The sequence below is a fragment of the Rhipicephalus sanguineus genome, chromosome 10 (assembly GCF_013339695.2).
Source record: "Rhipicephalus sanguineus isolate Rsan-2018 chromosome 10, BIME_Rsan_1.4, whole genome shotgun sequence".
Taxonomy (NCBI): domain Eukaryota; kingdom Metazoa; phylum Arthropoda; class Arachnida; order Ixodida; family Ixodidae; genus Rhipicephalus; species Rhipicephalus sanguineus.
The window spans coordinates 150,162,266-150,174,824 of NC_051185.1; the positions used below are offsets into that span (position 1 = coordinate 150,162,266).

General features: G+C 48.6%; 1 protein-coding gene across 1 annotated transcript in view; it reads left to right on the plus strand.

Moving 5' to 3' along the window:
* LOC119372587 (RNA-binding protein 5) overlaps positions 1-12,559 on the plus strand; it is a gene marked incomplete at its 5' end in the record, with an annotated part of 109,378 nt that overhangs the window by 19,117 nt on the left and 77,702 nt on the right. Inside the window, 3 exon segments of the mRNA XM_037643062.2 lie at positions 290-350; positions 5,654-5,713; positions 11,717-11,944. Coding sequence (XP_037498990.1) covers positions 290-350; positions 5,654-5,713; positions 11,717-11,944 — 349 coding nt within the window.

Sequence of the window (12,559 nt, forward strand, 5' to 3'; positions counted from 1 at the left end):
TACCATACGCTTCAACTTTGGTTTGGATCAAAAAAAAATATTTGCACAAGCCTGCAGATGTGTTTACCAACTGTCATTGGAGATCTTTAAAATGATTTCCAGCTGTTAAATGCTGTCACATTGACCGGAGAAGTATCCATTGAGGTTTTACTGAAAACCTTGTGAAATTTTTTCACAAAGGACCTTCCGGACTTCCAAGGCAACAACGAGGAGCCCTTCTGGAGCTGTTCTAAGCTTCTTCATCTGTGCTGTGCCAGAAAGTGCAATAATGATGGGCCTTCTATTTCAGTGTGGGGTCAATAACTTCAGGCGCCGGGACAGCTGCTTCAAGTGCAGTGCCAGCAGAGAAGGTGAGTGCTGTTTGCAAAAGTGGCTTTGTATTGCTTGGTGTGAGTGAAGGAGTGATGCAATTTATTGGTCAGTTAAATAACCAAAGAAGGAATAAACGTGCATGCAGGGACATAACCACATTCATTAGAATGCAGCACTTAATGAACACAAACACATGGGGCGAGAACGAGGACGGGTGCTATTCTGTTGCACCGATACAAGGACAATCTGCCACGTGAAATATTTGAAACGTACACCATGATGTGCAAAGGCGCGGATTGGGTCAGTGCCCCTTCGCTCACCCTAACAGACAAGGAATTCCGATATCTCTGGCAATAGTCAGAAGCATCTTGGTATAATGTTGTTGTCACACCCATGCGCATAACTTCTCTTCCTTCCGTGTTCCTCCTCCCTTTTTTTTCTCGCCCTCTTTATATTTGTTAACGCACAACAGTGCCCGTCCTCGTTCTCGCCCCATGTGTTTGTGTTCATTAAGCGCTGCATTCTAATGGATCCGTACCAACGAGCTCGCCTCAACACCCTTAAATAACGGGTGAGACAGCTGCGCATATTGCGCATTTTTGATGCGATTCCGTTTTCCTGCGCCAAACTGCTCCAAAAGCATAAAAATCGCAAAAATTGCGCCGGACTGCTCCAAAACAGCCTCAAAAACAAGAATTTTGACGCCCACGTCAGCTTCAGTGGGGAGAAAAGGCTGAGTTGACAACACGATTTTTCAAGTAGCACCAGGAATACCAAGAAAATAAGACGTTCGCAGAACACATAGACGCGCCCAAGCGTGTTTCTTCATGCACTTTTCTAGTGAAGGCTTCCGTGGTGCCGCCATAAATCTCCTCTGGACTGTTGTCAATATGCGTGACCCCGCAAAAGTGTGCTACCTTGCCTCGAGCGTCCTTGCTTCTACTCACTAGGCTGTGTGTTCTGGCGGTACTGGTGCTTAGTGAAAACTACCGAGTGGCATGCGTAACGAGGTTGACTCTCAGCTTCTTTGTTGCACGTAACGTGTTCCTCCGGTCGCTGCGGTTTTCGTGTCGACGCTGCTGCGTGTGGTCACCTACGCGCACGCGTTTGCCACTGGCGAGCGAACACCTCGTGGCGTCAACCAGCATCCTGCATGTGACGCGTCTTCGCGATGCTCTAGTGCATGGGTTCTCAAACTGGGTTCCGCGAGTAGCCAGAACGAATGCAACCCGCCCCCGTTTTACCCCAATTATCAACTGATTTATTTATTTCGACAAGTAAATTTGCATTGCGCTTTGCATTTAACGAAGCCATTGCATGTCGCACCAGCACATCGGGTGTCTGCGGGTAGCGAGAGACGCAGGTGGTAGCAGCACTAAAGACTCGTCGTCTAGTGCACGCCATGAAACTTAATGCGCAGTGCTGGTAATTCATGCTCGCGAGCGCTTAAACCAGTTCAAATGGCATTAACAGGCACCTCGGCGCTTTATTCGTGGCTCATGGCGCGTCGGCGTTCACGTGGCACAGTTTTCATACATGCTGATTTCCCACTGCTTTATGTCGACTTTGTAATCAAAATGCGCAACGAGCGCTTTGATACGCGTAAGAGGTGTTGCTTCGTGCCGGCTGTGGGCTACATGAGCATTTAGGCTTAACTTTACGACCGGTCTATAGGTCGGCGGCCGTTTCGCTGTGCGTCTGGCACGGCTACTTTTTTGTTTTGCAAAAAATAAAAGAGGCCTCTGTACATCCAGCGCTTCGTTTGCATGAACACATTGCTTACGGTGCGCGGTGCCTGAAGCATGCAGTGTATGGTCAGCGGGCACTTTACGCAACTCGCGGAGCTGTGCGCGGGGGGGGATTGCAAGTTTAAGTTTATGTATTATCTGGAGTTTGACATCAAGGGCGATAGCCTTCGATATTAAAGAAAAGAGAACAGGCCAACGCGGCAGTGTTGATACTGTGGTTGTGCACGTCAAGATAAGTTTGTTACACGGGCTAGATAATAGGTCGCGTGGTATGTAAAAAGGTAGTGTAGTTCATACCTGGCGATGATCTGTTAAAAAATCTTCCTCCAAAGGCGGTTTCAGTGTTATGTGTCTAAGCCAATTAACATATGTGCTCGTCCCCCACGTTGCTACAAGTTTGTTTTTTCAAGCTCCTAGGACGACATATTAAATGCCGCTAACTGCTCCGAATCAAGGTTCTTCTGCTCCAAAAACTGCTCCCAATTCAGTTTCAGTTGTCTCACTCCTTTAAAGGGCCCGTAAACAGGCTGCGACTTTTTTTTTACACCCGCCAAACAAGCTCGCTAATCCGTACAGTAGACCGCGGCGATCACGTTTTCCGAATATTACAGCGCTGCGCGCCGCGCAGACCCTTCATTTCGAAAAACAATTCCTGCGCTTCTTTCCTACGCCTTACCAATCCTCCTCGTACGCGCAGTGACGTCAACTCGGCGATCGCCGAATTGACGTAGCACTGAGCTCGTCGATTGGTCTAAACCAGGTCTCAACAAACAATTGTCAAGTAAACGTCAGTTCCTGTTCCCACCCACCGCTACGAAACTGCGCCTTGTTTTTTGGCCCTGCGGTGATGCGGTTTCGGCCACGCAGTTGTCGCGCGTATATTCCTCGCACTGCATAGCACCTGCACGCACTTCGCCTGAGGCGAAGCGTTAATCAGTTGCCGGCTGCAAATCGAGCGGGGAGAGGGGAATATCCGGTAGCTCGGACGGGTCACGCTTGCTCGCGCGGCAAGCGGGGTTCTCCAGGCTTTTCTCTCGCGCCCCTTCGACGTCTGGGAAAGCAAGCACGCATTCCTGCTGCATTGTAAACTGTCACAAAGGTTTAAAAATAGTGAAGAGCCGAAAACTGCCCGTCAAGTTACGGAGCACGTGCGACAATATAAACAATAAACAACCAGGAGCCGCAGCAAGCGGAAGGGCATTGCGACTGATCCAGCTCACCCATGACGTCAATTGTTGACGTCGTGTCACGTTGCCGAAGTGGGCGGAGTCATGACGACGGGCTACGCCTTTTCCTCCATGTGGCGGAGAAGGGTGGTGAGGCCGCGCTAATATTTGAAATCAGCTGAAACGGATGTTCTAACCCCTGTAACTTCCTTATTATAGCACGTACTCGCAAAATTCTTGCGGCAGCATGTTCACATAGCAAAAGTGCGCATATTTCTTTTCATTAAAATTTTTGGACATCGGGGTTGTTTACTGGCCCTTTAAATAATCGCATTGTCAGAGCAGAAAAGTAAGACTGGAATGAAAGCTCCGCTGCGTTGAGATTGGTGCTATCATGTTCGCCCTGCATACCTTGCATATCGTTTCCACGGGAGTTTACAAATTTTGCTGTTACTATGTTAAGTATAATACAGTGAAATCTCGGTATAACGAACTTCAGGGGACCGCGGAAAAATGTTCGTTATTCTGAAAGGTCGTTATAGTGAAAGCCCAAAAATTTACCATAACAATAGAATTTCAGTAACGCAAACGTCCTACCTTTGCAACGGTACGTCCTTGAACTCGTTTCTTACAACAATGCACACGTGAACGTCAGACAAGGCACGTTTATTTGAAATAGTCCGTGATCGTTTTTTTGACGGGTGCAGCACAAACTCTGCGTCACGAACGATTCTAGACCGTCCGCATTTCTATCCGCCGCTTCGGTCGCTGTTCCGCTTTTTTCTATGAATATGCGGAGTTTCCTCAAGTAGTCCAACGCATCTGTGGCCGACACGGACTCGTCGCGATCTTCGGGTGCTACCGTGACATCGTCGTTCATGTCATCGCTGCAATCCTTTAAGGCCCAACTGCATGCACGCGAGTTTTGAGCGACGGCCGACAGGATTTGCTGTCGCGGAGGGCCATCCATCGCCGTCGCTTGTCGCAGGGGTGCAATCGCGAAACGATGCTATTTCCGATTCCACACGGCTGGCTGATCGCGCTGATAACGCGGACGGACCGTCGTTCTGACCACTGGCCAAGCGCGAAAAGCACGAAAGGCATTGGAATCTGAAATAGAATCGTTCCGCGATAGCATCCCAGGTTTCAGGAAAGCCAGAAAACATCGCTTGTCGCCCGGAAGTGAGCATGACGATATCCAACAACATGGCAGCATCTCTGACCCTTGCTTCGGTTGCAATTTGCTCGTGATGCTTCCAATCGGCGCGTACTTCAAGGAATGCAAGTTATAGACTACCTTATTTACAGCCCCATCTCACGCGGAGAGCGAGGCAGCGGCCGTATTTTGTCGTTATTTATGATCGACGGTTCGTTTTGATGTTTCGGTGGTAGCTTGCTGCAGTGGTGGTAGCTTGCTGCAATGTCAACATCGTCGTCGTGTGAGGTAGCCCTTCTCCCTGCGAAGCAACGACGTGAGGCGCTGCGGCTTTTCTTAAACGTTCTATGACAGCAAGAGGAAACGTTGTCGAAATGCGCCTCGTGGACTAACCCCTACATAACGCAGTTTGCAAAGTGCGACGTAGCGTAGGCAGCGTACGCTTCCGGGCGCCCCATGGGATCACAGCAGATACTATGCCGCGGTTAAACATAAGATTGCGAAAAAAGGAAGTCCCGAAACGCTTTTATGGCATCTTTATCTCAAACAAGACAATAATAAATTTGGCATGTTGTCATTCATCTACTCTGTAATTCTTTTTCGTAATTTGCCTGCGTGCGCGCAATAGCTTTCAATCGAGCAGCGCGACGGAGCCCGTTTGTCGCAGTCGCCTTCGCTCGAAAGTCGCGTGCTATGCATGCGGTTGAGCCTTTACAAAACCTGATGTGTTGTCGCCTCCGCAACGAAGGGAAAAAAAAAAAAAAGTTCTCCGCCCGCGTCTTTCTCCTCCCGTGCCATCTCAGGTTTTAGCGGGAGGGCGTCCGCTCTTCGCGCTGCGTCGTCTGCTGCCTTACAGCTCAGACTGCCATGACCGATACACTGAAATCTAAGAATCCTCGCATTTCGGGATATAAGTTCGTAGTACTGAGGCGTTGTTAAGATTACACGGGAATTAAATAACGATCGTTATTCTGAAATGTTCGTTAATATGAAGTTCGTAGTAGTGAAATATTTTTACATTGAAACTATAAGCAGTCGGCACGGGATTTCTTAAAAGTTCGTTAATTTGAAATGTTCGTTAATGTGGTGTTCGTTGTAACGAGATTTGACTGTAATTCTAATCATGCAACCGGAATGAAATCTTTACACAGTTCTTCATCACTGAAAAATTGATAAAATTGATAAAATTGATTCATAAGTGATGTTGTGCTTATTTTTCATGATAGCCACTGATCTCAAATGGTATGTTTACCTTGATTTGAATTTTGCAGAGGCAGAAGCATCGGGCACTGGTGACGGCTACGATGAAATCAGTTCTGTGCCAACCAACAGTAAGTAGACTACTCGGATGACTGCTTTGTATTTTGGCAAGCTGTGTTTTAGTAGCTCTTTCTAAGCATGAGAATGTATCTTCAATTCTTGGCCACGGCAGTTGCATCTCAGCAGGGATGAAGTGCAAACACACTCGTGCAGAACCTCAGGTTGCCAGAATCGATCCAGAACCCTCCACTACAGCATGCCTCATGATGATGTTGTGGTTTTGGCGAGTAAAACCCCTGTAATTATTAAAACAGTGAACGGAGCTGCTGTAATGGTTTAATGTCACTGCAACATTCTGGAGTGTGAAGTGCTCTTGAGTGCTAGTTCTATTACCAATGGCTTGCACTGGGATTGTTAGCGCCGCTGACTAACACCCCCAGCTTTGCATGCCCATAAATACCCGATTAAGTGGGCGAGAGGATGACCGCCGCCATAGCTTAATTGCTAGAGCATCCAAAGGTTGCAGGTGCGGTCCCTGCCGGTGGCAATTTGTTTCTTTGTCCACTTTACTTTCTTCACATTTACATCGTAATTACTACAATACAGTTAAAGGAGTACTGACACGATTTTGAGACATCGGAAAAGGAACATTTTTCGTTTCCATGGTATGCAGTGTCAATGCTCTCCTCACACTGGAGTCGGAGTACACGTACAGTAGAACCCCGCTGTTACGTTCCTCACTGCTGCGTTTTCCCGGCTGTTACGTCGTTTTCCGCCGGTCCCGGCATAGCTCCCATTGGATACAATGTATTGGGAACCCCGGTGTTACGTCGTAACTGTCGGACCGTTCCCGCATGATACGTCGTGAAGTGCGCCCGGAGCCGACCGAGTGACTACCAAAGAGAGCGGCCATGGTGCATTTTCACGCAGCTTGGCCTCGTTTGACTGTAATATTAGCCGCATGAGAGGTGCAAGCAACAGAATCTTTCAATTGATGCAAACAAAAGCATGGCCTTCGAGATTCAAATTGCAAAGATGGCGTCTATGACGTAACTGCTCGCGAAAGCAAGGCCTTCGAGATTGGCGTTTACTATTGACAAAAGCATAGCCTCTGAGATTTGCATTGCACAAACATGGCGTGTATGACGTAATTGCTTGCGAAAGCAGGGCCTTCGAGATTGGCATTCACTTCTGCCATCGCGTTGGCGTAGACTCATCATCATCGTTATTTGTCGGAGAACGGGAGGAGTTCGAGCTGGTTGGAGCTCGCATGGTTGTGCGTGCGGTTCGCGGTCGGACTCGCCGCGCCGGTCGTGATTGCGTGTGCTTAGTTCTTTCATGCCTACAGCTGTTGGTGTTAAAAAAATCACATACGTTGATTACATTTCTGTGGATGAGGCCGTCCTAAGCTCCGTGTTTCTATCCATCGACTAGATCGCGGCTGAGCGCGCCAATTTTCGTGCTGCTCGTAAGAATTGAAATAAAATTCTGTACCACTAAATATTTTGCCGTTTTTCCTGTTTTTCGGCTCTTACGTTTCCTGTCTCTTACGTTTATTTCCTACGGTCCCTTCAAAAACATATCAGCGGGGTTCTACTGTATAAAATATTTTAATTTGACTTTGAAGTTTTCATCGCTGAGCATCTGCAAACCAGCCTCACTGCAATGGGCATTATCCCGACGAGTCAACACAGTTCTCCCGAGTTTGCAAGCTCTGCGTCCTGCATGCAGCCTAAATCGCAGAAATCCCTGTTAGGGTCACTGGACGACAATTCACTCATCGTTGTTTATGTGCACCACGATCAGATGACAGATTTGCCGCTAGTACGTCGCGAGTTCCTGTATCCCCGTGACGTCACACTGCTATGAAACGTCACTAAGCGTGTATCCACACGACGGACTTCTCCGCGGAAATCTCTTCCGCGGACAATCGTTCCGCCGCTCGTCCGGCTGCGAAGCACATCCAGACGACAGACGAAGCGAGTAGACGGATGCGCCGGAGAAAAAAATCATGGCGGCACTGTCTGAAGCGAGAGCTGCCTGCTTCGAATCTTTAAGCTCTTCGTCACGCATTGCGTGGGCTGTTAGTCCCAAACTGACGATTGTGTCGGCTTTAGGTTCGTGTCCTCAAGCTTCACCGCCAACGTATTCATGACAATTTGGTACTGTTTCCGGGCGCCGTACTTGTTTCCTGAGAGCTGTAGGCTTAGCGAGTGCCTGTATTGGCAGAACATGAGCTCGGTGATCTGCGATAGTGCGAGTGCTACGAAATCTCAGAGGTCATAATAATGTGCGAATGCTTGCTTGTTCCTTTTTTCTCTAGATGGCGCGAGCAGTGTGAAAGTCAAACACACATTCATCACTAGCAAAAGTATTGATGGCTTTTATGTTTCCGTCTATGGCGCAGAGTTTCTTTTAAATTGAAGATGGAGTTCAAAAGAAAGCGACGATTAGCTGCAATGGCTGTTGCATTATCATAATTAGACGACGAAGCGCTCTTCTTTCCTGCAAAAAGATCTTGTTGGCAAAAGGACTACATCGCTAACAAGAATCTCGGTATGCAACACCAACTGTACCGTGAGCTTTTGGTTAGCGACACCGAAGAATACAAGAGGCTGCTGTGAGTGTCAAGAGAGCAGTTTGTTCAGTTGCTGTCGCTCATGGGACCTCGCATAGAACGACAGGACACCGTGATGCGGTGAGCCATATCAGCGGAAACAAGGCTGCAGGTCACCTACGGTACCTTGCTTCAGGCAAGTTGCGTTCATAGTCGCAGTTGGTTGCGGTCGTGTACGTCGAGCAGACTTCCCGCGCAAAAGCCCAAACAAGGCGAGGAGAAAAAAAGGTCGTGCCTGTTGCCAGACCCTTATAACTTCGTCGGCTAAATTTACGAAACCATACGAGAAAAAGAAAAGGTAGCACTTGTTGCCAGACCTATAATGGCACCCACGGCTAAATCTGTTGTGTTCCACACGAATCCGAATGCGAAAAAGAGCTTGGCATTTTCCGTCCGCGGACACTGCACGGATGGCACAAATCCGTGACGTGGGGTCACGTGATGTGCCGTCCACGGCAGAAAAGACGGATTCGGTCCGTCTTGTGGATACACGCTAAGAAGCCGCTCCCTCGATATCGAAATCGAAAGTGTCTTTTTAAGGTAGCGGTAATTCAAATATACTCGATGCATTCCCAGGCACCACAATACTCGTTATAGGTTTCTCGACACCAGTATTTTTATTTATAGCAGCAAATACGAAAATTTTTTAAATTCGTGTCAGTACTCCTTTAAACAGTACAATTAACATGCCCTGTTGGCCTCGAGGGCCACCACAGGAGAGACTGGCGCTGCTATCGCTATGTCGTGGTAAACACCATCACGTGACTCTCCTTTGCCGCCGAAAGCTTTGCCAGCGCTGCTCGCTGCATTTCATGCCCAAGGTTGAAGCTCTGTTTTTTTCTTCAGCATGGTCTATTGCTCTGTGCCGCAGTGCCGAACGTATTCGACCGAGCCCGGTGTGAGTTTCCACGCATATCTCAAAACCAAGAAGCAGCGAGATGCATGGTTGATAAAGCTTATAATGGGGAAGCAACCCAGCATCCATTATTGCGTTGTAGCTAAAATGTTCGGTGAGTACTACGTGAGACTTTCCGTGATTGTACACATAGGAATTTACTACGTTTATTCACGCCAGGCTGGAAAAGACGGTGCCTGGTTCCTGAAGCAGTGCCGTCGCAAAACTTTCCTGTCTGGCCCTTGGACCGTCCAAAACACACTGAGCGTCGCGCTCGGCACAAGGGCAGCGAGAGTGACTTTGTCTCGATGTTGTTCTTTTACGCTGCATATTCGGACGTGGTCGGCCTCATAGACTGCCTCTCCTTCCGTTAGCAGCCGCGATGTGCTGAACTGCTGGTCAACGAACTCGTTGATGCCAGAGACCGGCAGAGTCACTGAAAACGAGATACGGTAATTGTAATTAGTAGTCGAACAAGCGATTCACACGTCCTGGCATGATATCACATCAGTCAATGTACCCCTCGCAGAGAAGCACACGAAGCGGAAGCGTGGATAAAGGAGACAAAAATATATGCGGTTCATCTTCCACTTAATAAAATATATCTGTTATAAATCATCGTCCGGCAACAGTTCTGGCTAAAGGGGTAAGCCGCACTCACCACGAGCGTTGTGGACATTACTGTTATTGCGGCAAAGTAACTTATGGCTACCTTTACGAAAGATCTCGCGAACGTAATAACCAATGCCGAAGCATCGTTTGCACTCGGCCATTTGATTACGCACTGAAAACTAGGGCAAGGCGTTGCCGTGAATTGTGCGCGGCAGTCCGCGCCGATCGAAACGGTACCACTCGGCCGCGCAACTTCCACGCTAAAGCAAGAGATAGGTGCGCGATGTCGCGCTTGCCTCAGTAAACATACCGTATTTACCCGCATAATTTGCGCCCTCGCATAATTTGCGCACCCCTAATATTTAGCCAGCTTTGCTAAAAAAAATATTTACTCGCATATTTTGCGCTCCCCGCCCCGCTTGAGCCAGCTCGCCGGCGCGCGCGCACGGGGCGAACTTTGGACGGCCGCGCCGCCGCGCCCCGCGGCCCTCACCGAGCAGGCGAGCGCAGTCATACACAAGACAGGCTGCGAGTGCGAAGTCCCTTCTTCCGATTACTTCATTCTATTCTCTGGAAACCGCCGAGACCGTACCAACCGTTAATCTGTTCACCGGTTGTCGGAACTGTTCGAGCGTTCTCCCGCCGTGAGAATGCATGCACGCGACACGGCACGGACTACTTCTGCATCGGAGGCGTGCGAGGGCCAGTCGCGCCAACATTTTCCCGCGCTGACCCTCCTCCTCTGCGTCCGCGCTGCGATGCATCCTTCGTTGATTTTGGAAGTTTAGGTTTCGCGATCAGCCAGTTGCGTTTTCACTGTTCTCTTGCGCTGAGCTACAATAACTATTCGGCAAATTCAAGCTCACTGTTATAGAATTTGCCTAAGGAAACGGGAACCGTGCCGCAGAAGAGTTCGCTTTTTAATACAAGACCGGGAAGGAGACCGTTCCGAGGACCGAAGCATGGAAAGTTTCCTGCCGTTGAAGAATACCTTTTCAAATATGTGCGAGAACTTAGGCCCACCGGTATCGCCGTGCCGTGGCACCTCGTTACTCCCAGCATTGTTGCGAAGAGCTTCAAGAAGACGCCTCAACGCACTCGACGGAACCAAGGACGACGCGCTTTGGGAAAGCGGTGACAGCGGCCGCGGCGATGATTCTCAGTCGGACTTCTCAACCAGTGATACTGACTAGACCGCGCATGACCGAATCTGGCTGGTTAAAGTACGTGCTAATTCTGTTAAAAACCCTTCATTTTCGCTATAATTTATTTTCTTCTTTAATGTATTATATCGCGCATGTTAGGACTATATATTGTGCGTTATTTCAGATGTGCTCGCGAAATCTCCGCATAATTTGCGCACCCCCTTTTCGGAGCTCCAAATTCGCGAAAAAAAGTGCGCAAATTATGCGAGTAAATACGGTAAATATGCACGAGATGCGAGGATGCTTCGAGTTACAGATTATTAGGTAAATTACATAACTCACCTTTTACAAGAGTGGGCTCTTCACGTTCGGTGTCCATGGCTCCGCGTGCACTCGCTCCGTCGAGAGTGCACGACGTGACGATGACAGCGCGTTGGCTCACGAAAAACCTTTGCTGGAAAACGCACTGATTGCTTCACAGCTAATACAAGTGCATTCAACACTTGCAAAACGAGAAAAACCGTGGCTGAACACTGGCGACTTCGAACACTCCGCGCACTCGGTACCACGTGATGCCGTTTTATACGTCACAGAGAGATTCCGGCAGACGGCGCCACGGTATGTCCTCGCCGCCAATACCTTTCGTGGCTTCATTACCTGCCGGTCTTAATTAAGGTTGCACCATCAAAGTAGCCCTTCAAGTTCCCTTCTTTCGCATAATCGGTTAATTGGTCCGAGCTATAAATGGTTCCAGGTGCAATTCTTAAATGCGGATTCATCTGGCGCTGATTTTTGTCTGTTGCAGCTCTTCTGCTGCGGAACCTGGACGTACTTACGACAGAGGAACGCGTCCTGGCCGTGCTGGGCCAGACGACCAACGTTCCAATCAAGAGCCTCAAAGTGGCGCGCGACCCCGTCACGGGCGTGTCGCGTGGCTTCTGCTACGTCGAGCTGCACACCGTCTCGGAGGCCGCCCAGTTGGACGACCTCTTGCTCAACCTGGGTGGCCAATTCTACATCGATGGTCGGCAGGGTGAGTGATCCGGGTCCTTTATCACGTGTTGCCAGCTATGAATGCCGGCCTAACACGCTTGCAAGAGCTGTTCTTTTGCCTTCGTGCCTGATGAGGTGTACGCGATCAGAGTTCGAGACTCTTCGTTCAGTCACATTTTCCTGCATCCAGGTCGTTTCTTCAAAGTTTACGTTCATTGCACATGTGCTCACATTTTAAATAACTCACCTCTATTTCATGCTATCTCTCATTGGAATAACCCACCACACGACGCTGTGTCTGCAGTGAACCACAACGCACTTGTACAAATGCTGAAGTTTGTATACGACTTTTTTCGTCTAGCACCTTGTCATATTTCTTGTTTGTATTGTAGACGAGTATTCCTTTATTAATGATCCTGTTTCCAGTTGTACCACAGCTTCACTGTAACCATCCTATTCGCTGTATTTTCTTGTCTATAACCCGCACCCTCAACAACGATTTGAAGAAAATATTCTAAAAATGATTCCCGTGTGTTGTTGCGAAGCTAGCTTCCTTGCATAGCTGTGAAGCATTGCCTTGAAGCTACTTTTACAGACCAGAATTTGTATTTTTCATCTTCACTTTAGCTTCAAATTTTCAAAGCTTTACGTGCTG